The 25,425-nt window shown below is 42.4% G+C and overlaps 1 protein-coding gene across 7 annotated transcripts in view; it reads left to right on the top strand.

Annotated features, from left to right (window-relative positions):
* LOC143279831 (receptor-type tyrosine-protein phosphatase kappa-like) overlaps positions 1 to 24,616 on the top strand; it is a 173,560-nt gene extending 148,944 nt beyond the window's left edge. For all 7 annotated transcript variants that reach the window (XM_076584060.1, XM_076584059.1, XM_076584057.1 and 4 more), the window contains exons 12-19: positions 415 to 494; positions 6,305 to 6,436; positions 7,856 to 7,978; positions 11,494 to 11,553; positions 17,546 to 17,745; positions 20,375 to 20,510; positions 21,268 to 21,507; positions 23,490 to 24,616. In XM_076584060.1, the coding sequence (XP_076440175.1) occupies positions 415 to 494; positions 6,305 to 6,436; positions 7,856 to 7,978; positions 11,494 to 11,553; positions 17,546 to 17,745; positions 20,375 to 20,510; positions 21,268 to 21,507; positions 23,490 to 23,999 (1,481 nt within the window). In that variant the 3' untranslated portion in view covers positions 24,000 to 24,616. The remainder of the gene's footprint in view (positions 1 to 414; positions 495 to 6,304; positions 6,437 to 7,855; positions 7,979 to 11,493; positions 11,554 to 17,545; positions 17,746 to 20,374; positions 20,511 to 21,267; positions 21,508 to 23,489) is intronic.
* The last annotated feature ends 809 nt before the right edge of the window (positions 24,617 to 25,425 follow it).

Raw genomic sequence — 25,425 nt, 5'->3', positions numbered from 1 at the left:
AAATAGAAGGAGGAAGAAAATATTGTGACACTGTGCTGTGCAAAGCTGAATGCAGGAGGGTCAGGAAGAGTTGGAGGAGAGGAGGGGGGAAGGAGTGGGAGAGAACAGAAGTGTGAGAGTGGAGATCAGGATAGAGGTAGTGAGATGGGAATAGTGGCTGGGTGGGTGGGTGGGGGGGGGGGGGGGGGTAGCAGGGTGACAAGTTTTGTTGTTGTTTTTTATCAGTTTACTTTGATACTATACATAGCTTTCGTTAGTTCTTGTTTTAATTCTGCAAACTGGAGAATCTGCTGTTGTTGTTATGTGTGTGTGTGTGTGTGTTATGTACTCACACTGATTTGTGCAGATGCATATTACATCATGGTAAGCACAAAGATGTATATGTGTGAGTCCCATTGTTCTATGTGGAGCCAGCGGAGAGAGCCAGGCCTTATCTGATGACAACAGAGCAAGGAGAAAATGCCACCGACTTCATCAATGCTGTATATGTGGATGTGAGTACAGTCTTACTGCCCTCAACACTCTTTTCTGTTGTATCTAGATGAGGAATGTAAAGGTGCTATGTCTCCACTTCCACATGAAGTATCAGCAAATATACCAATGTCAAATTCAAACTTGTATAAATGCGTACAACTTCAAGGAAATGCTAGTAAACATATCCATTTCTAAAATGGGAATGCAAGTATATGTATCTCATTTCTGTGTACAGTAGAAGTTGCAATTTCAAGTTTCCAGCATGATTTCTTTTTTCTTTTTCTTTTTTTCTTGATAATTAAATCTGACCTTTACGACCAGCTGCTGTGGTGAAGTGGTTAGTGTCACGGACTGACAGCTGGTAGGATGTGAGTTCATCCTTCTTCATCAGTATGAAAAAATTCCAGCTTTTTTGTCCTTTCATGCTCTGCTCTCATAGTGACCTCAGTTTGGTACCCCTTCACTTCCATGCCTGGGTGAGTCCTGTCGGTCTTCAGTGTCAGCAGGTTCATGGGGCACTGTTGTTGGGAGGGGGGGTGCGGGGGGGGGCCGGGGGTTGAGGGGCCGGGGGGGGGGGCAGTCTCCAGTCAGTCTGGCTACATGACTTAAGCAATTGTCATCAGTAGTGGGGTTTATAGTTGGTAGTGTCCTGCGAATGTTAAATCAGAACAGGCACTGCTGAACACCACTGATGTGACTCTGCACAAGTGTGGAGTCTCTTCTGATGTGTAGCCTCCTGGCATTCTAGCATTAATAGTTCCCTGTGGACTGCCAACACTTGGACTGCGACAGACACACACCTGGGTGCAGACTTGTTAGGAGGGCTCAGAATTAACAGCATGGGAATAATGCCACTGCAGTGGTGCAGATGATGGGACAGTGAAAAATAATAAATTAATGAAATGAAATAAATCCTACCCATGCGGATTATCAGCTGTATAAGCTTGTATTACCGCTTGGTGCCACCTGTATGCTTGACAACACACACACTCACACTAAACAGCACTTAGATGCTTCACTTCTACCACTTGAAAATTATTGTTGTGACTTGTTTAACATTATTTTTCACCATTTTATGGAATTAAAACCAAATCACAAATGATGCCAAATTTAAAAAAGTGCAAGTGATCATGATTTGCACTGAGGAAGGAAAATAAGAGCAACATCTGAGCAGGGGATAAATTTATGGCATGAAAGTAGAAAAACCAGAAGATGCACAAGTATTAAAGTGCCTGTTAGAATACCACCTTGTTTTTTTTCTTCTTTTTTTTTTTGGTCCTGTCCCATTATCTGCACCGTTTCAGTGGTATTGCTCCCATGCTGCTCATTCCAAGATCCCCCCATACACGGCCACACCTGGTTTCATCTGTCAAATCCCAGCATCAGCAGTCCGCTGGGAACCATTCGTGTTAGGTCACCAGGAGGCAACACACCAAAGGAGACCCTGCACTGCTGCTGAGTCACTTTAGTGGTGTTCAGTTGTGCCGGTTTTGATTTAACATACTTGGGACACTGCCCACTAAGCCCCCTACTGATGACAGTAATTACTTAGTCATGGAGCCAGACTGAGTGAGTGGAGACCACCACCACATCCCACCAATGACAGCCTCCCATGAATCTGCCGACACTGAAGACCTTGACAACACTCACCCCAACCATTGAAGTGGAGGGGTGTAGAAACTGAGGTCACCATGAGAGCAGGGCATGAAATGCCACATAATCTGGGAATTTTTTTATATTGATGATGAAGGAGGAGGAGGATAACAATGCTGCTGTTGAGGTCCATTCATTTTTGGGATTACGTGACAAGGCTGTACTCTGTGCTTCCTGTCATAACGATATCCTGGAGTCGCCCAAGCCTGAGAGATACAGACACTTGCAGTGTTGGTCAGGAAATTAGAGCAACACACCTAGACGCATCCGTGAAGTGGATGATACTTTACTATATGGTCACAGTCTTCCCATTTAAGCCCAAAGTACACTCAATTCTGGGTTGGATCTGGTCACAGGCAGAAAAACCCACCTCCGCTGGGATTCAAGCCCACAGCCTTCCAGCCGTCAGTCACGGGTGCTAGCCTTAATGACACAGTGGCTGGTAAACCCAAAATATTTTCAAACATGGAAAGCAAGACAGAAGCTGAAACTGGAAGCAGGGCAAGCAGACTGGATTATGATTTAACAGTTGCATTGTATTGTATGACAAATTTTTGTATGACAAATTTTTTCTCTGTGTGAAATTCGGGCTGCTCTTCCCAGGGAGAGGGTGTCGCTACACTGAGAGCGCCACCCTTTTTTTTTTCCTGCATGCAGTATTAAAAAAAGTATTTTAAAAACAATGTGAAGGACTGGGACTTGACTACAGCACGAGTTCAGCTGAAGGTGTGCGAATGGCACAGATTGTACCAGATGGATGAAAAGCAAACGGAGCAGATAGGGGATGGCACAGATTGTACCAGATGGATGAAAAGCAAACGGAGCAGATAGGGGATGGTACAGATTGTACCAGATGGATGAAAAGCAAATGGAGCAGATAGGGGATGGTACAGATTGTACCAGATGGATGAAAAGCAAACGGAGCAGATAGGGGATGGCACAGATTGTACCAGATGGATGAAAAGCAAACGGAGCAGATAGAGGATGAGACTGAGTGACTGAGTAAACAAAAGCAACAAGCACTCTGCTCTAGTTTCTAAAGATGTCACCAGTTGGCATCCTTCAGTCTTTGGAGACTATGGAGTTGTACTGTGGGTGACGGGCGCAATAGCCGAGTGGTTAAAGCGTTGGACTTTCAATCTGAGGGTCCCGGGTTCGAATCACGGTGACGGCGCCTGGTGGGTAAAGGGTGGAGATCTTTACGATCTCCCAGGTCAACATATGTGCAGACCTGCTAGTGCCTGAACCCCCTTCGTGTGTATATGCAAGCAGAAGATCAAATACGCACGCTAAAGATCCTGTAATCCATGTCAGTGTTTGGTGGGTTATGGAAACAAGAACATACCCAACATGCACACCCCCGAAAACGGAGTATGGCTGCCTACATGGCGGGGTAAAAACGGTCATACACGTAAAAGCCCACTCGTGTGCATACGAGTGAACGCAGAAGAAGAAGAAGAATGTACTGTGGGTGATGTTTCTAGTGGAGTGTTGGGTGTGGATTGACAGGCCTGCAACTCGTAAAAACAACATCCAGTGTCAACAGAGCCATTCTGAACCAGTCAGCATGGAGATTTTTTTCTCACAAATTTGTGACTTACATAAAAATATTTTAAAAAATACATGTGGTATTCCTTAAGTGCTGTATTGCCTTTTAGGCCTAAATTATGGTAGAGATAAATATCTTTCATTTATGAATATTATTACATTAATCAATACATCCAGACTGAGGATGACAGATGAGACAGATAAGTACAGCAGATGCCACAGTCTGTTTTTATTTGACTTTGGACTTCTGGATGTTTAAAGCCAGCTGTTCAGATGGTTGAATGGTTGCTCGTTGTTGTTGCAAGATGTCAATATTCACCAAGCCAAAAACAGATTTTTTTTTTTTTTTTTCTAGGCACAGAGTAAAGGCTTGCTTTTCTGCATTTTTAATGTAATCAAAATACATTTTTAATATCTTATCCAGTGCTGATCAGTTATCTTGTTTTCACACGATTTGTTCCAAATTTTTTTGTTCTTTTGATCTGGTTTTGTATTGCTGATTTGCTTTTTTCTGTTTACCAGTGTTTGTTAGTTTTTCCTTGCATTTTTCATGCAGCCGCTGTTTTCCTGATGTGCAGTCAATCATTGTCACTCTTTCTCCACATGGTTCTGCATTTGCAGGTTTAGATAAAAACCAAACGCCGTGTCGCTGTGATTGAGTGGTGTTTACTTTTGGGCACATGTAAAGTGGAAGGACAGTGGCACAAGCACAATAGCGATTGCTAGCGATTTGCCTTACATTATTGATGCAGATGCTGTGCTTTATCAGACGGAAGGCTGGCAGCGCTTGTTCGTTGGACAGGACATGGTGCATGTGGGCAATTTAGGGATAAACATCTCGTCTCATGAATAAAGATGCCATGAAAATGAGACTGAAGTGTTCCAAGCCGAGCAGCGATGTCTCTGGATGGGGAAAGTCTGCATAAAATCTTGGTTTTGTAACAGTCTGTCTGTGCTGGAATGACGGTGATGGGTGCATATGTGATTTCTCTATCTGTGTCTCCGCTCGCTCACTCACTCCCTGGTCCCTGCCTCCCTCGTCCTTTCATTTTGTCTTTCTCTCTGGCCCCCTCCCCCCATTCCCTCTTCCTCTCTTCCTCTGCCTGCCTTCCCTGTGGATGGAATCTCTGTCCAAAAATGCTGTAAATTCTCATTTTGGGGGTCATACTAGGAGTATAGTTTTTATGTAATGATATAATGAGCTTAAAATCAATAAAAGTGCGTGATCGACTTACATAACCTACAAGTTAAGTGTAGACCCTGTAGGTAACTACCCCCATTTTTCTGGAGAAGATGTTGGTGGTGTTTTCAAAAACAAAACACGATAGTTATGACTGTGTGTCTGTGTACACGTCAGCCCCTTGACTGGGCATGTCAGCCCCTTGACTGACTGTGTACATGTCAGCCCCTTGACTGACTGTGTACACGTCAGCCCCTTGACTGACTGTGTACATGTCAACCCCTTGACTGACTTTGTACATGTCAGCCCCTTGACTGACTGTGTACATGTCAGCCCCTTGACTGACTGTGTACATGTCAACCCCTTGACTGACTGTGTACATGTCAGCCCCTTGACTGACTGTGTACATGTCAGCCCCTTGACTGACTGTGTACATGTCAACCCCTTGACTGACTGTGTACATGTCAGCCCCTTGACTGACTGTGTCAGCCCCTTGACTGACTGTGTACATGTCAGCCCCTTGATTGACTGTGTACATGTCAGCCCCTTGACTGTGTACATGTCAGCCCCTTGACTGACTGTGTACATGTCAGCCCCTTGACTGACTGTGTCAGCCCCCTTGATTGACTGTGTACATGTCAGCCCCTTGACTGACTGTGTCAGCCCCTTGACTGACTGTGTACATGTCAGCTCCTTGACTGTCAGTGTGGCATGAAAGTGGTGCTTTTAACCCATTCACCCCTTGGGAGTTCACAGCCTTGGCAGGCTTCCCTGTCGTATTGATGTGCAAAAACGCAGAAATTACATACTGCAACTGACCAGTTTTTCCACCAAATTCTCACGAGGGACACGGCTGGAAATGCTGTAGAAGTTAGTTCCGTTTGCTTGTGGTTTATGTATATGTAGGAACATGGAAACTGTTTTAATGAAACAAATTTTGACACCATAGTATTGTCCAGGTGCAGGGTTCTGTGAGTTAATTTGTGTAATTTATATCACTGAACAAAAATGATGCTGTTCTAAGAGTAAGAAGCCCAGATAAAGAATGGTGACCAATATCCTGACCTGTCACTTGATAAGCAACAGCCCTTCACTGACATGCGTCACTTGACTGCCAACAGTCCTTCACTGACATACATCACATGACTGCCAACATACCCTTCACTGACATGCATCACATGACTGCCAACAGTCCTTCACTGACATGCATCACATGACTGCCAACAGCCCTTCACTGACATGCATCACATGACTGCCAACAGTCCTTCACTGACATGCATCACATGACTGCCAACAGCCCTTCACTGACATGCATCACATGACTGCCAACAGTCCTTCACTGACATGCATCACATGACTGCCAGCATACCCTTCACTGACATGCATACACATCATCAGCAGTCAAGGGGTTAAGGAAAAGGAGTGTGTGACGGTGAGGTGTGTGTGCAGGGTTACCACCAAGAGAACACGTTCCTGGTCACCCAGTGGCCCAAGAAGCACACCATCAACGACCTGTGGAGGCTGCTCTTCGACTTCAAGATCACTTCTCTGGTGGTGTTGAATGAGGTGAAATTCTCCAGGGTAGGTGCTCTGCAGTGATGGACAAGGCAGATTAAGGGCATTGTTTGTTTCTCATGTCCTCTGGTGATGGCTGAAGGAGGAGGATATTTGTTTAACGTCCTGTCACACATGGACATTTTTGTTCAAGGCGACTGCATTCTGTGGGGTGTGGCTGATTTTGGCTGTGGATTGTGATGACAGGCAGAGAGGGTGTAGCAGTTTGGTTCACTGCATTCGTGTTGGATGGACCTTTAGGTTCAGGGCAAATGGGGCATGCCATGCCTCTCTGTGGTTTTATATATATAAAAAAACAAAAAACATTAAGACATTGGACTTCTAATCCAGTGGTCCTGGTTTGATCCCATGTTTCAACACGCTGTTCTGTCCTTGGGAAAGGCACACTTCCCGATTTTCTTCACTCCACCCAGCTGTGATTGGGGACTCCAGTTTGGGGAATGTTAAAATAGCAGAAGGAGTGAATCGGGCCCTGTCGTCCTGTGCTGAGCCCTGGACACAGTGTATATAAATTCACTGCCCCAATGGCTGTAAAAGGCTATGGGACTTATAAACACACACACACACACACACACACACACACACACACACACACACACATCTAGAGAGAGATGTATGTATACATGTATGTTGTATGCATGTGTGTGTGTATACTGATCTGTTAGACCCCTTTATTTTTGTCATCACTATGTTGCATATTTCAGGACCTAGTGGTTTGCTTATGCCCAGTCAGAACAGATCGACATAAGAGCTGCTCAGGTGATGAAGGAGCAGTGAAGTCTCCTCTGAAAGGTAGCTTCAAAGTGGCTTGACAGTGGTAGCTCTGCCAGCATTTGCAGTGTAAAATGAAATAGTAGTCTGGATGTGAATGCACAGAGCCAGTAAAAGCAGTGTGAGGGCAGCACCACTGATGAAGTAATGGAAGACAGAACAGTATCTGAAAGCCAGTATCAGAATTAGTGGAGCAGTGGCCAAGTGGTAACGCGTGTACTTAGGAAACAAGAGAATCTTAGCATGCGGGATCAAATCCTGTGCTCTCTAGAATTTTCTTCTCCTCCACTTGACTTTGAGTGGTGGTCTGGATGAAAGTCGTTTGGATGAGACGATAAACAGAGATCTTATGTGCTGCATGCACTCAGCATACATATCGGACCACACTGCAACAAATGTGTAGTCCATGGCAAAATTCTGAAGGAAAATCAACTCAATATATAAGTGCAGATGCGCATGACTGAAGTCTGAATGACACAGGAAGCTGTGAACGATTAAAGGCAGTTGTCAGTTGGCTCTACCCAGGTAGACAGCCTGTTGTGCAGATGACTCCATGTTTGTAAAGCACTAAGAGTTCGGTTAAGAGTTTGGTCTATAACCAGAAATAGTGGCTATAAGGTATGAAGTATAATTATATTCATAATTTATGTGCAGACATACCCTCGCTTCTGGCCTAAAGAGCTGGATTGTGAGGTGCGGTATGGTCCCATCAGTGTTCGTTACCTGGGTTGTGGCAAGTATCCCAATGTCATCGTCCGAGCTTTCGCCATTCACAAGGTATGCCTTACTTTCTGCCAGTATTTCTCATCTCATTTTCTATTTCATTTTTATTTTGTTTAACTTTGTGTGTTTCATCTTTTGCCCACTTTCTATATGCGTACAATTTTGTTCCTACATGACTGATAAAAGACACATGGCTTTAATTTTCATATGTATGTGTGTTCCTGTTTGTGGAGTTTTTTAATGTTTGTGTTTTCAGGTTTTGTCTTTTGTTGTTTTTATTTTGTGCTTTTTAGTTTCTTTACTGTGAAAATTCAGTATAATGCTAGTATTGTTATGGTCATCTTTTGACTTATATTGCCATATGTTGTGTGTACTTTTTGCTGTCTGTACTACTTGTTTTAATTCTCAACATTTTCCTTTTTCATCGTCTTTTATAAGATCTTGCTATCATATTACATGCATTTCCATTTGAAATGAGTGTTTGGTCTGTAGAGGTCAAAGAACTATTTCAGAAAAAAGTACTTCAACTATAACTCTTAATCAGTAGCTTAGGAGAGATGTTTGCTACACTAACTTGCTTTCAGTGTCAAAACAGTTAAAATGATTGAAATCTATGGAGATAGAACAAATAAGAAACATTAAAGATGTTGGAGATTGAATGTGTGGCGTGTGCTTGCGAGTGTGTGTCAGTCCATGCACGCACATGCATGTGAATGTATGGTGTGACGCATGGGTGTCTGTATGCATGTCATTGCACTGTGTAATGAGACAAGGGTTGGATGTTTGTTCACAAACCAAACATTATTTTAACCATTTATTCATGGCTCTTTACAAATTTTCAGATTTTCGTTGGGCCATGTGATTAACTGGGAAACAAAAAATATCAGCACTTATTTCTGGGTTTTCACTCCCTCGCATGAAGGAATGTTAGTTATTGGGTTTTTTTTAGGCTCAGTTTCACAAACTGGCATGGGGAAGGGGAAAGGAAGAATGATAGCCTTGTACAGTTCCACAATTTCTGAATTTTGTACAGTGCCACATCAAAACAAATTGCAGTAAAATATTTATCATCTTCAACCTTTGAAAGCCATTTTCACCAGCATTGGGTACTGCTTTCTTCAGTCAGATTCCCTTCTTGTTGTCCCTGAGGTGTTGCTAATGTCTCAGTATGACTTTTGCAAGAGCTACTTTTACTGTCAACATATAACGGAGCACGGCTACTCTTGATCTTGCCAACAAATACTTTTTGTTCAGTCCCTTGTTCTATGTTTTAAGAAACACGACAGCTCTGGAATACAAAGCTGTCTGTTTTAAGAAACATGACAGCTCTGGAATACAAAGCTGTCTGTTTTAAGAAACATGACAGCTCTGGAATACAATGCTGTCCGTTTTAAGAAACATGACAGCTCTGGAATACAAAGCTGACAGCTCTGGAATACAAAGCTGTCTGTTTTAAGAAACATGACAGTTCTGGAATACAAAGCTGTCTGTTTTAAGAAACATGACAGCTCTGGAATACAATGCTGTCCGTTTTAAGAAACATGACAGTTCTGGAATACAAAGCTGTCTGTTTTAAGAAACATGACAGCTCTGGAATACAATGCTGTCCGTTTTAAGAAACATGACAGCTCTGGAATACAAAGCTGTCTGTTATGACTCCTTTTTATCCAAGTGATGATCCCCTTTTCCAGTTATGGACTCTTTTTCAATGTGATTATTCCCTGCATCAATACAAATATTATTTTCTTCTCAGTATGCTTTTCTGGGTTTTTTTTTATTTCATTGGATATTTCACTGTTTGCTATGCATGATGACCACTGTATCATCACAGTCAATGACCATTTGGAACTGGTCATAGAGTACTATCTTCTGTATAATGAGCATGCCATATGAAATATTATACAATACAGTTTAAGGTGACAGTGTAGGTTTGTTGTAGATTTTTCAAGTTTTTGGTAATTGTTGGTTATTTGGCTTTTTTCACAGTTTATAATGAGAGAGATACCTTTTTCATATGATTTTTGTTTGTGGTCACCATTGTCTAATTGTTTCACCACTGAATATGTGCAACCTATTTCATTCTAAACACTGAATATAATTTTGTGTTTATTGTTTTATGCAACAATGGTGATTATAATGGTCGATAACAATGACAGGGGCTCTGTTGAAAAACTGAGGCATTTAGATATTTATGAAAATGAAAGTATGGTCACTGTTGAAAAACTGAGGCATTTAGATATTTATGAAAATGAAAGTATGGTCACTGTTGAAAAACTGAGGCATTTAGTTATTTATGAAAATGAAAGTATGGTCTTAATTGTTTGTTCAAATTATGTAGAAACATGCTGAATTGGAAGCATGAAGACTTTGTGTTTATGTCAGCAAGCAGACCAACAACTGTGCACACACACATACACTCGCACTGCATGAATACCAGTTTACCCACATGCACAAACACATGAACATTGACAAATGCATGTGTGCACATGCGCACACACAAATTTCTTTTACAGTAATTTTAATTATATCAGTATATGATAAATGTAGAATGGGGGTTTGGGGGGGGGGGGGTGTATGATCAAATTGCCTCTTTTTTTTAATTGCATTTTTTGTGGAAAATGAATGTACTGAATCTAGTCTAGATGCAGGCAGACCTGAAAATAATATACTTCATCGTTCAACATATTTCTCTATGTGCATTTATGCACAGTTACGCACATGTGTGTATGTGTGTGTGCGAGTATGTGTGTTTTTGTGTATGTGTGTGTGTGTGCAAGTGGGAAGTGGGGAGGAATGACATTTTAAAACCTAAGAAGTACCAAAATACCACATCATGTAAGCATTTAAAGCTTCTTGTTCATGTGACACACAGTTGATATTATGCTTTGAATCATTTCTTATATGCATGTGCTTAAAATATATGTGATGGGGAAATATTTTGTAAATGGATTATGTATTGATCAGCTGAAGAGTGTGTACCAGGATGACTTGATGTGTGTGAGTAGATGTTTTGGCTATGATTTGTTTTTGTAAGCAGCAGAATGTATGCCAGAGTGTCTGCCCATAACACTAACAGACACTAATCTTTTAAATGTATGACATTGCATTTAGTTTTAAACTTTATTCACTCAAAATGTAGTTGTACCTGGGTGGATTTTGAACCTTATTCACAATCTGACCTGACCAGAATATGCAGGGATATTGTTAAACACAGCTGAATCTGATTTGATTTTTAACTTTGTACAGTATCATTTTGACTGGGACTGAAATGCAGGGAAGGCTTCATGTTAAGCTGAAGAAGGAAACAGTTATGATTTTCTGGCAAGGTTGGTAGAGACAATGGGGAGGGAAAGGTGGGAGAAGATATTTTTCTGTCATGTTAGAAACTTGGTTTTTAACCTTAAAAGTCCTAGCACACAGAGGTGCGAATGTGAGTATCAGGATCACAGAACTGTGCTGAGTGTCTAGTTCAGGTTTTATATGTATGTTGTAAGCTGTGCCTTTGTACAATATGTTTTTTGTTTTTGTTTAGTGTATACAAGTGTCAACTCCTTTCTTCTGCTCTTCAGTGTCCCAAGTTTGACTATCATGTCCCTGGCTACCTGTTCAAAGTGTCTCGCCGTGCCATGGTAAACTATCCTTTCTTTCTTTCTTTTTTTGCTAATTATATTTTAGTTGCGCCATTTTTCTTTCCTTGACAGTCCTTTCATGATATCTTTTTTTTTTAGTTTTTCTTGTTAGCTGCTTGGTCTGCTTGATTTGTTGCATGCATTTTTATTTTTCTGATAAAAAATCTGTTAATTAGCATCCTGTAAGTGTGTGTGTAATAATTATCATATTCAATTTTGGTTTAAAACCCCTGGAAAAATTTTTTTCCTTCATTGGAAAATATTGTTATAGAGGAGTGTAGATTTGTAGACTTAGGTCAGAAATGAGATGTACCTTGTGTGGATTTGTATATGAATGTATATGTGTGAAAAAGTATCTCTCTTTGTGTCCTCTCTCTCTCTCTCTCTCTCCTCTCATTCTTTCTCTCTCCTGTCTTCACTGTTTTCTTTCTCTTCTGTCCTCTGTTTCTTTCTCTGTCCCTCCTCCCCCCTGCCCCCCCTACCCCCACCCCCCCTCTCTCTCTGTCTGTCATCCCCCTCCCCCAGACCTCTGCATTGTCACCTGCCTGTCTTGTGATATGACCTGGATCCCTCTCCCACTGTCTGTCACTCTGTCTCTCTCATCTTCTGCCCTGCCATGTAACTGAACCCCCTCCCAAAATGTCTGTGGAATAGTGATAGCATTTATATTTAGTTCTTGTGTCCTGTTAGGTATACCTTCCCTCAAAGTGATGAAATCAGACGAAATAATGTGCAGTCTTCACCCTTGACAAAGTCTTTGAGTATTGATGGCATTTATATTTAGGTCTTGTTTGCAGTCAGCTGTAGATTCCCTGTGAAAATGATAAAATCACTTGAAGTAATCTATAGTGTTTACATATGTATAAAGGGGTGGTGGTGGATGAAGGGAAAGGTAGATACAAGCATTGGATAGGTGTACGCATTCTCACTCTCTCCTACAACCACAAGCAGGATTACTTGGAGTGATTTTCAAGGGGTGTCATAGAACATTACTTAACTTCTACAAGCATCACACCTGGAACACAAAAACAACAGTCCACATCAAACACAATATCAAATCATATGCTGGACATCATTGTTAAGACAGACCAGTATAAGAAACACGAATAAGTTGTTGGGGCAAATGAAATTGCTTGTGACATAGTCCTTATCATTCATTTATTTAATGTCCAACAGTGCATACCCATGAAAGAAATATAAAAGTTAAAACTTCGCAAGCTTTGTGCTGACACTGGGACTGTGACGAATAAGCTTGGGTGTAGCCGTGTATATGGGACTGGAAATGAATGGCATGGGGGTAATGCCACTGAAACAATGCAGATAATGGGCAGCAAAGGGGGAGTGTTGGAGGTGGGTGGGGGGAAACAAGCTGTTCATTGGTTTTAAAAGAACATTGTGGCCAGGAAATTAAAGTATTAAACAATAGAAAAGTACGTAACTCTTTCCATTTACAAAGATCAATGCTGCTTCTGCTGCCGATTCAGCATGCACACAGGTCTGTATATTCTGTGTAGCCTATTCAGGATTATAACGCCTGCCAGTCTTGAATAAAAGCTAATGTGTCTGCACATTTCTTGTCATAGTTGCTGTGCGCACATCCAGTAATGGGTATAAGGACGAGCCCAGAGCTTCCTTTTTTAGTGGAACTGTCTGGGTTTGTTCTTATGTACATTTTAATGACGTGTGTGCTTGCAGAATCAGCAGCTTAAGCAGCATTGACTCAAAGTTGTGTACAATTGCAAATGGAGAGTTACTTCTCTTTAATGTTGTGTATTGGTTAACCACTGCTAGTTACCATTTAACTTGCATTTTCCATGCACAATACTCCAACTGCAACGAGCTCTCAAGCATATTGCTGTCAAGGGTATCTTCCAAATATCACATTCTTCAATACAGTTCTGTGTATTTCCACAGTGACCAAACATATCTTGACTGTCTAAATTAGGCCATTTGCAAAAAACTACACTACATGGGAATAGTAAATGCCAGTTAAATCTCTCTCACAAAAACAAAACAATAAACTGGAGCAAGCAGTGTATACACTTGATGAAATCTTCAGCAGTGAAATGTTATCCTTGATGGTGAGTATCAAATTTAAAAAAATAACAGATTAAGAGAGGAATTAGACAGTTGAATTTAAAATTGTTATGTCATCACATCTCATCCAACAAACCAGCTTCATATGGCAACAGGCATTAATAAAGTGGTGCAAAAGAAAATTACAGTATGTGTGTTCACAGTATTTTGTCAGATGTTTGCTGGTGCATTAAGGGGTTTTGGGTGTATCTAAAAGGGAAAAAGGAATTTATTTCTGCTGGAATAAAATACAGTGAAGAATGATGGTGGAGGGAGGGAGAGTGAGAAAACAAGTGAAAGTGCATAAGAGTCCACACATTATGAGATTATCTGGTGCAGAGTGAGGGAGAAAGGTTTAGAGAGAGGAGAAAGGCAGGAAAAGCAAAAATGAGTAATAAAGAGGAGACAGATATTCACTGAAACGTTTTACAACCGGTGCTAACAAGAGACATATATTCACTGAAACGTTTTACAACTGGTGCTAACAAGAGACAGATATTCACTGAAACGTTCTACAACTGGTGCTAACAGTGGTAGAAACTGCTCTTGGGCTTCATGTTGGAGAGCTATAATAGCCAGGAAACTGTATAATTTCCATTACTAAAGACTGAACACAAGAGAGTGTGTCATGATCTCTGCCCCCCTCCCCATTTACCCTGGCGTGTGAATTTTTTACATTGACTTGTTAAACTCAGTTTTTAACTTGTTTTGAAATCCCATATAGAATAGCTTTCATATCAGCTGAGCTAAGAAAACCCCTAGAACAGCTTTTGTAATCAGCTGAGTTGAAAAGACTTAGATTAGTTTTTGTTGTCAAAATGAGTTATCAAGTTTATTTGTTTCTGGTATATAGTTTCTTCCCCTGTAGTGTTTACAGCCTGTACTCAGTACCTGTCAATAAAGGAAAAGTTGAAACGTAAACAAAATGTAAATAAAAGGTAGAATAAAGTCTCAATGCAGAGTGATATACAACATAGTTACAATGGCTGCTATTTTGCTGTTTGGTTGGTTGGTTGGTTTTTTTTCCTACCAGTGCTAGTGTTCTTTCATTTATATTTGTTTACTGGAAAAGGATTTTGCGTTTTAGATAGTGTTCTGTTCCTTAAAACGTATAATCAGTTTTATGAACTTTTATACCACTTTTTGCATTTGTATGAACTGCATTGTGTTATTTCAGACTTTACGTGATATTTTTTTTAATCAAAATTTGAACTTGAATCTTGCTTGTTGAGAATGCATGAGCATTCTTCAGAGGTGTGTAGATTTTTTTTATCAATCAGTTATGAATTTTAGTCAAAGGCATTCCATGACTGTAGTGGATTCTCTTACATTGTATCTGAAAGAACATTCTAAACATTGACTGAGGTTTGACTGAAAAAAACATGCTCCAAGACCACCAGTCCAGTTTAGGGGAGAGAACTGGTGGGGGGGGGGGTTGTTGTTTTTTTCCTTTTCAGGGGTTCAAACCTAGGCCATGAATATCTGTTTTGAGGTGGATTCTCTTAACACATGAGGTCCTCCATGGGTGGACAGAGTCACTGGATGGGGTCCTCTGGAGCAGCTTTGTCCTCAAAAAATGATATAATTTGCAGCAGCCTACACTTCATTCTTTTCTTTGCCTTTTAAGTTCTCACTTTCTATCTGTGCCTCCCCCCCCCCTCTCTCTCTCTCTCTTTCTTTCTCTCTCTTTCTCTCTCTTTCTCTCCCTCTCTCTTTCTCTTTCTCTTTCTCTCTCTCTCTCTCTCTCTCTCTCTCTCTCTCTCTCACATGTGCATTGATATATTATTCACACTATTTGATTCATTATGTAATATTTTTGTTAGTGGCCCACTCATTTGTTATGGGCCGGAGGCCTAACAAATAAACCATTGTCTTGTCTTGTCTTGTCTCTCTCTCTCTTTCTCTTTCTCTCTCTCTCTCTCTCTCTCTCTCTCACATGTGCATTGATATATTATTCACACTATTTGATTCATTATGTAATATTTTTGTTAGTGGCCCACTCCTTTGTTATGGGCCAGAGGCCTAACAAATAAACCATTGTCTTGTCTTGTCTTGTCTCTCTCTCTCTCTTTCTCTCTCTCTCTCTCTCTCTCTCTCTTTCTCTCTCTCTCTCTCACTTGCGCATTGATATATTATTCACACTATTTGATTCATTATGTAATATTTTTGTTAGTGGCCCACTCCTTTGTTATGGGCCAGAGGCCTAACAAATAAACCATTGTCTTGTCTTGTCTTGTCTCTCTCTCTCTTTCTCTCTCTCTTTCTCTGTCTCTCTCTCACATGCGCATTGATATATTATTCACACTATTTGATTCATTATGTAATATTTTTGTTAGTGGCCCACTCCTTTGTTATGGGCCAGAGGCCTAACAAATAAACCATTGTCTTGTCTTGTCTTCTCTCTCTCTCTCTCTCTCTCTCTCTCTCTCTCTCTCTCTCTCTTCCCCCTTAATCTGAAAAAAATATATGCATGCGCATTTTCATTGAATTTAGTGAATGTCTACCTTTTTCTGATATTTGAAAATGTTTACTTTTTTTCTTTAAAAATATTTGGGTTTTTTGTGTATATCAGAATGTATATAGAAGTAGTACATGTCTACTACCTATTTCCATAGATCTGTCATTCAGGCACAGTGATACAATATATAACCACATTGTTGTTTGCACTCTTTAACTACATTATTGCAAAAGCAGTGACATACTTGCACACAAATATTTCCACAATTTGTGGCAACCTCGCTGATTATCTTAATTATAGTGCATGTCAATTACTTTGTTATCAAATGCATGTTGCTCTTTGAGAAAGGAAATGTCATGGCACTTATTCAGCGTATATTTCACATTATTTTATTGCATGCCCACAGCCTCTTAGACATCTTTATTTCAAAACTTAGACTGTTTCAGTTACAAAGGGACCATAACTTTTTGGCCAGTCAGGAAGTAGAGACATTTTACATTACCGAGAAATTGATGTTGACCACATACATATATTCTCTGTCTTCTCCCACCCCATGTCTCTCATTTCAATCTCTCTCTCTCTCTCTCTCTCTCTCTCTCTCTCTCTCTCTCTCTCGCATATGCATATGCATGCATGAGCTCATCCTCAGAATGCACATACAAATATATGCATAAAAATTTACTGCATCACACACCTGTGTTCCACACTTGCATGATGTTTGTGAGCAAAAGCAAGTGTGTATGTATATATAGATAATTATATAGATATAAGTAGAGAGGGAGAGAGAGATAAATATGTATTTATAACTGATAAAACTAATAAGAGTCCAACAAACATTTTCAGAACATATAATATTATATCGTTTGTGATACATATGTATTGTTGGGCACAAACATACTTCTAATTGACTTAGATGTTTATTGATTATCCGCAAGTCACACCAGTATTATTTCTACACACTGTGTATTAAGACAAAATGTTGAATATTAAGATAATAGTCACGTCAGCATTGTTTCTTGGTGATATGTGTTCCACCAGATGCTGATTATACATAAGTCACATTAGTTATCACTACTCAATGCATAATAATGATAAGAGGAAGAAGGAGAATGATAGCAATAATAATAATGATGATGATAATACAGTAAGTTTATTTATTTAGCGCCCATTCAAAATTCCCTCTTAGAACTTAGAAATAACTTGAAATATTTCAAATATTTTCTTATCAGCTGATTTCACATAGCCCAAAAGTCATGTCAAGATTATTTCTGCCTGTGATGTATATTTCCTCATACCAGGATTATTTTTACTTGTGGTGTACATTTATATTTCCTCAGATATCATACCGTTTCTACCTCTGATGTGTACACCAGGATTATTTCTACTTGTTATTCCAAGATTTTTTCTACCTTTGGTGTATATCCCAGGATTATTTCTACGAGTGGTGTGTTCCCTCAGATGCTGACCAACATACCTGGCTGTGAGATCCGAGAGGACGACTTGGTGGTGAAGATGTTCCAGGTGTGTGGGGGAGGTACCCGCAAACCCAGCAAGGGGCGGGTGGCCCTACCCCCAAAGTCCCTCCTGGCCACCCTGGAGGCTGCCGAGGGGTGGCAGCAAAAGAACAACCCCCTCAACCCCATCTGTGTGCTGTCCAAGTGAGTGGAGGGATGGATAGGGTGCAGGGGGGATCCGGAGTTATGTGCTGTCAGTGGGGAGGTGGATAGGGTGCAGGGGGGATCTGAAGTTATGTGCTGTCAGTGGGGAGGTGGATAGGGTGCAGGGGGGATCCTGAGTTATGTGCTGTCACTGGGGAGGGGGAAGGGGGGATCTGGAGTTATGCGCTGTCAGTGGGGAGGTGGATAGGGGGCAGGGGGGATCCGGAGTTATGTGCTGTCAGTGGGGAGGTGGATAGGGGGCAGGGGGGATCCGGAGTTATGTGCTGTCAGTGGGGAGGTGGATAGGGGGCAGGGGGGATCCGGAGTTATGTGCTGTCAGTGGGGAGGTGGATAGGGGGAAGGGGGGATCCGGAGTTATGTGCTGTCAGTGGGGAGGGGGAAGGGGGGATCCGGAGTTATGTGCTGTCAGTGGGGAGGTGGATAGGGTGCAGGGGGGATCTGGAGTTATGTGCTGTCAGTGGGGAGGGGGAAGGGGGGATCCGGAGTTATGTGCTGTCAGTGGGGAGGGGGAAGGGGGGATCCGGAGTTATGTGCTGTCAGTGGGGAGGGGAAAGGGGGGATCCGGAGTTATGTGCTGTCAGTGGGGAGGGGGGATCCGGAGTTATGTGCTGTCAGTGGGGAGGTGGATATGGTAAAGGGGGGATCCGGAGTTATGTGCTGTCAGTGGGGAGGTGGATAGGGGGCAGGGGGGATCCAGAGTTATGTGCTGTCAGTGGGGAGGGGGAAGGGGGGATCCGGAGTTATGTGCTGTCAGTGGGGAGGTGGATAGGAGGCAGGGGGGATCCGGAGTTATGTGCTGTCAGTGGGGAGGGGGCAGTGGGAATCCGGAGTTATGTGCTGTCAGTGGGGAGGTGGATAGGGGGCAGGGGGGATCCGGAGTTATGTGCTGTCAGTGGGGAGGGGGCAGGGGGGATCCGGAGTTATGTGCTGTCAGTGGGGAGGTGGATAGGGGGCAGGGGGGATCCGGAGTTATGTGCTGTCAGTGGGGAGGAGATTTGTGCACATTCATGTTTGTGTGAGAGCATGTGTGCCTGTGTGATTGCCGCATGCATGCAAACATTGTTTTTAAGCCCTGAATTTTCAGTCGTGTGCTGTGCATAGCCAGCCCTAAGTATACTGGGAATAGTTGGGCCATGCGTACAATCCAGTCTCCTCTACTTCATGGATGTATTTTTCAAAATGTTACTCCAATTTTTTGGTTGTTTTTTTTTTTCTTTTGTCCGCACTGCAGATGTCTTGCATCTCTTGCGACTTGGGGATATATCAGGAAGTGTGCCCAGTCATAAAGTATCAAACCATGATGATTCTTGTTAGTAAATAATCAACAGCCTCATCAGTGGTAAAACAGACATTGAGGTAGTAAACGATCAACAGCCTCATCACTGGTAAAACAGATATTGAGGCACTAAATGATCAACAGCCTCATCAGTGGTAAAACAGACATTGAGGTAGTAAATGATCAACAGCCTCATCAGTGGTAAAACAGACATTGAGGTACTAAATGATCAACAGCCTCATCAGTGGTAAAACAGACATTGAGGTACTAAATGATCAACAGCCTCATCAGTGGTAAAAAAGATATTGAGGTAGTAAATGATCAACAGCCTCATCAGTGGTAAAACAGATATTGAGGTAGGAAATGATCAACAGCCTCATCAGTGGTAAAACAGATATTGAGGTAGTAAATGATCAACAGCCTCATCAGTGGTAAAACAGACATTGAGGCACTAAATGATCAACAGCCTCATCAGTGGTAAAACAGACACTGTGTGCCGAGGTTCACTCTGCCAGCAGGTGCATTGGGGATGGCAAGGCATGACAGTCATGACATGAGAGAGGGAACTTACCTTCCATGGCTCACCAAGCAGTTATTGTCATCAGTAGTTGCAGCGTTATGGACCCAGGTTATCTGCTCTGTCTCATGCATTCACACATTACACACTTAATGAAACACAAGTTCCAGTTCACCTCAGTTCAGCAGGTGATGTCCTTCCTATGAATGTGGGATCGAAATATCACCAAAAGACCTGACATCAGTACAGGGTCCTCACTGGCTGGTGCTCCATTGCATCTGAACCCTTGTATTGTTACTTTATATCACAACAGGTAGTCTGTGTGAAATTCAGATTGCTCTTTCTGGGGAAAGCACATTGCCACAGTGCAGTGCCACCGGCTTTTTTTTTTTTTCTGTATCAAGTGTATTTGTTATATTATCAAAATCATATTTTTCTGCAGACTTTTGTTTGAGACAATCCTTTTGTTACTTTGGGTTCTTTCACATGCACAAAGCACATGTTGCACATGGGACCAGAGTTTATTTTCTCCTCCGAATGACTAGTACCAAGACCACCACTCATGGTCTAGTGGAGAGGGGGGTAAAAACCCTGGTCTGTATATGGTGCTCAAACCTGTAGATACTTGGTTCTCATTTGAGTGTCTTACCACTAGGCCACCATGGTTGCCAGTTCACTGCAGTCGCTGTGTCGGTGACAGAAGCAGCCTGGATGTGGCTTTGTGTGTGGGGTGGGAAAGTCCTGCAGCACCATTGAAAAGTGCTAAAAAAAATATCATAAAAAATGCAGCTGTGTGAACCACTGTTGTGGCACAGGGATGGGGCCAGTCGCTGTGGGATCTTCTGCGCGGTGCACATGTGCTGCGACCAGGTGAAGAACGATGGGGAGGTGGATGTGTTCAATGCTGTTCGCCTGGTACGGCACAACAGACCTCAGCTGGTGACTACTGTGGTGAGGGCTGTTCACAGGGTGTGCTTCACTTTGCTGAAAGTCTCTGTGTGTGTGTGTGTGTGTGTGTAAAATTTAAATGTTTTGCTGAATTTATACTTTATCAACTTGTGTATAAAATTGAAATGTTTTGCTGAATTTATACTTTGTCAACATGCTCCAAGAAAAAAAGTTACATATGGCAATACTGAACGCTCAGATGCTGCATATTGAAATTTTATAAAAAGGTTGGTGGTTGTTTGTTTATTTTTTGTTTGTTTGTTGTTGTTTGCGTGTGTGTTGTTTTTTTATATAAAACTAAGGACATGGATTTCCTGACATTGTTCAGACACACAGTTTGGAGATTTGACATGTGTTGTTGCAAACAAACAAGACTGATTGATTATTTGATATCCTTTTTTTTTTTTTTTCAATTTTGAAAATAGTTTGCTTTTTTATGGATATTTTTTTTTTATACCAGACTGATAGGTGAAGATAAAACCAGTCACCTTAAGAGACTGTTGATGACAAGACCACGCTGAGATCACCAGGAGACTGGTTTGATTGATTGATTGATTGATGTGGATACTTATACAGTGCATATCCTCTGTCAGAGACCAAGCTCTAAGCGCTTTACATACATGGGGACATTTGCACCACAGGCTGCCTACCTGGGTAGAGCTGACTGACTGGTGACACTGTCAGGGACATGCAGTTGAGAGTGACAGCTGTGTAAACTCGCTGAAAGGAGATCACTGACTCATTGGAATGTCTGTGTCAGGACGAGTACCGTTACATCTACTCCTTCATGACGGACTACATTCGCTCCACGGTCAGCCAGCGGCCACAGATCGTCATCACGGGAGCCGAGGGAGACAACCTGGCTAACCGCAACGCCTCCAAGCAGCCAGCGGACGGCCTTTCGACGGACGACAGTTTGTCGTGCATCAGCAGCCAGGCTGGGAGTTTCGAGACTGCCCTGGATGAGGTCATGGATTCCATGCTGCCAGACAGTGCTGAGGTGAGGTTTCTGGCTGCTGCTTGCTGGTTTCTGTCCCTCTTGCATTTTCTCTGTCCAAAGCCCACAACACTAGGAAGAGTTTCTCTGAGAAATACATGAATGCCAGAGGGTTTTTTAAGGGTTTGATTTTGTTGTGTGTTGTGTCTCCCTCTTCTCAGCCCCTTCTCCCTTTTTTTTTTATGTGAATTTCTGGTTGATCTTTTTTACACAAGTGGAAAGGGTATCTGACCTTTGTTGTTGTTTTTTTCCAGCTGTTATCTGATTTCTTCATCTTAGCAGGAATGGGATTTGCAGTTGTGAAGACGTATCAGAAATAAAATGGGGTATGAGGGTCATGGCTGGATGAGGTATGGTGGGGTATGAGGGTCATGGCAGGATGGGGTATGAGGGTCATGGCAGGATGGGGTATGAGGGTCATGGCTGGATGAGGTATGAGGGTCATGGCTGGATAGGGTATGATATGGTATGAGGGTCATGGCAGGATGGGGTATGAGGGTCATGGCTGGATAGGGTATGATGGGATATGAGGGTCATGGCTGGATGGGGTATGAGGGTCATGGTATGATGGGGTATGAGGGTCATGGTATGATGGGATATGAGGGTCATGGCTGGATGGGGTATGATGGGATATGAGGGTCATGGCTGGATGGGGTATGATGGGATATGAGGATCATGGCTGGATGGGGTATGATGGGATATGAGGGTCATGGTATGATGGGATATGAGGGTCATGGCTGGATGGGGTATGAGGGTCATGGTATGATGGGATATGAGGGTCATGGCTGGATGGGGTATGATGGGGTATGAGGGTCATGGCTGGATGGGGTATGAGGATCATGGCAGGATGGGGTATGAGGGTCATGGCAGGATGGGGTATGAGGGTTGTGGCATCAGAAATGGACTGTACCACAATGGAAAATAAAATTTCTTGGTTATTCATCCTTACTGCACATAATTGGGAAGCAAAAGTTTTACTTCTATTTATCATCTACTGAACTGGAGGGATGGAAGCTGTTCCTTTCTCTGTCACTTCAGATCATTTCACCTACAGTGTCAGTGGTAAGTTGTTGCTGTTTCTAGCTATGATGTTCCTTTGGAGACTTTCTTTATACAGAAATGAATGATTTGTGTGATATCTTTCAGATCTTACTGACAGTGTTGTTGTAATGCATGAAAGTTATTTCCTGATCGTACCTTTACAGAATCCAGCAGCTTGCCGTTGTTGCCATCATGAGTTTTCAGAGCTTCATACCAGTGTGGTAACAGAAGGAAGACATGGGCATTTCCTGAGCATGCCATTCAGTTGGGGTGGGGGGTTGTTGTTTTTTTTTAAATTACCTGAAGGCCAAAGCTTGAGGCAATACATGAATTTCACTGGCAAAAGGTTTTTTTGTCTGTTTGTTTTTAGATATTTGTCAAAGTTTGACTGTATTGCACTGCCATTTGAGAAATGCTGCCATGTACTTGTTTGTTTTGGGTTGGGTTTTTTTTTATTATTTGGTTTGTTTTATTGTCCTGTCAGTCTAGGATTTTATGTGGGTTTTTTTTCTTTTTACATGGATCATCCTTCCATTAAAATGTCTTGAATCAGTTTCTTTTTAATTGTAGTCGGATGGCACACAGACACATTCAAATTACTGTGCAGTATTAAGACTGACATTATAGAGGTATGAGTTCTTTTCAGTCAAAATGATATGATTAGGAACAAATCTTGTCCACTGAGTTTAGAGCCTGTCTCATGGCAAAATTTCAGCAAGCGCTTGTCACAAAGAGTGGGAATGCATGTTCCAATACACTCATGCATATGATTAGATTTTTTTCTGACTGCAGTACATTTACACTAAATATATTGGTGAGTATCAACAGATTGCATGATTGTTTCCTAATTCCAGAAAAAAAAGAGTGCTTTAAAAAAAAATCCAAAATAACGTAAAGATTTCCTGGCTGTCCGTTTACCAGAGCAGTGTGTACAATGTGAACAGGTGCAGTCCAGGCTAACAGCGTGCAACAGTCAGCTGTCCCCACACCTGTCTGGCCGCATACACCTGGGTGCAGATGGCTGCTCCTTCCCCTCCACGGACAGTCTGTCGTCCGGCCCCGGCCCCCACCCCCATGAGGCGCTCAGCTCTGTTGGCTTCATGGCAGCCAGCATTGCCAACGCCTTCGCTCCAGACACTGTCAGCCACAACACGGTTCTAAGCAATAACGTCAACCACCACCACAAAAACTGTGCTCACAGTAAAGACCGTGTGCTGGAGCAAAACTGGCACGCCAATCATGTCAGTCACATGTCGGACAGGAGTCCTTTGATTGGCGGGGTGTGTGTCCGAGACAGAAACGCTGCAGTTGTGGGTAACCACATAGCATGTCGGGCGTCTGTGCCGGAGTGTGTGTGTGAGAGAGCAGAGAAACCAGAGAAGAAGTTGGAGAGACGGAACACAAATGATAGTTTTCATTCTGTGGGAAGTTCGCTGCATCTCTGGCAGACTTGATGAAGGCTGAGATGTAGGCGGTTTTCAACTTACTTGAAAAATTAAAGGCCAAGTATCAGTTTCTGGGGACTGGTGCGTGTTCCAGAGGTGAGGAGCATCTGGACTCGTTAACTTGACCTGACACCTTGGTGTTCATGCTGACAAGTTCTCCGATGATTGACTCCAAAAGCTTCCACAGACCTGAAAAAGCTGGCTTCTGACCTGAAGGAAAAAAAAGATGCTTTTAGCTTCTGACCTGAATGGATGCCTTTACATGGAAAGGATACCCACAACCCAGCATGATTGCCTGTGATGCGAAAAGGTGGACTCTGACCACTGAAGACAGTCAAGTTGGAATGGTTAATTCTAGGCTGATTCTGATCAGGCAGAGTCAGCTGCACACATTGCCATGGACGCATCACCTGGTGATTCACTGGTGGATTAACAGGATAGTGATGTTTGGTTTGGTTGATAGGAATGTTGCTGATTATGGTACAGTTAGTTGTTTTTTATGGGGTTATAGGGGATGATGATACAGTTGTTTTTTTATGGGGTTATAGGGGATGATGATACAGTTAAATCATTTGGGAAGAAAGACTACTAACACAGTCACATTGTAGGAAAACATAGTAAGGTACAGGGGATGATACAATAAGTTGGTGGGAATACAGGGGATGATAGTACAACAGGCTGGTGGGAATACAGGGGATAATGGTACAATAGGTTGGTGGGAATACAGGGGATAATGGTACAATAGGTTGGTGGGAATACAGAGGATGGTACAGTAGGTTGGTGGGAATACAGGGGATGGTGGTACAATAGGTTGGTGGGAATACAGGGGATGGTGGTACAATAGGTTGGTGGGAATACAGGGGATAATGGAACAGTAGGTTGGTGGGAATACAGAGGATGGTACAGTAGGTTGGTGGGAATACAGGGGATGGTGGTACAATAGGTTGGTGGGAATACAGGGGATGATGGTACAATAGGTTGGTGGGAATACAGGGGATAATGGAACAGTAGGTTGGTGGGAATACAGAGGATGGTACAGTAGGTTGGTGGGAATACAGGGGATGGTGGTACAGTAGGTTGGTGGGAATACAGGGGATGGTGGTACAATAGGTTGGTGGGAATACAGGGGATGGTACAATAGGTTGGTGGGAATACAGAGGATGGTACAGTAGGTTGGTGGGAATACAGGGGATGGTGGTACAATAGGTTGGTGGGAATACAGGGGATGGTGGTACAATAGGTTGGTGGGAATACAGAGGATGGTACAGTAGGTTGGTGGGAATACATGGGATAATGGTACAGTAGGTTGGTGGGAATACAGGGGATGATAGTACAACAGGCTGGTGGGAATACAGGGGATGATGGTACAATAGGTTGGTGGGAATACAGGGGATAATGGAACAGTAGGTTGGTGGGAATACAGAGGATGGTACAG

The sequence above is a fragment of the Babylonia areolata genome, chromosome 3, assembly GCF_041734735.1.
Source record: "Babylonia areolata isolate BAREFJ2019XMU chromosome 3, ASM4173473v1, whole genome shotgun sequence".
Taxonomy (NCBI): Eukaryota; Metazoa; Mollusca; class Gastropoda; order Neogastropoda; family Buccinidae; genus Babylonia; species Babylonia areolata.
Note: the sequence above shows the minus strand (reverse complement) of the source record. Positions and strands in the feature narration are given on the sequence as shown.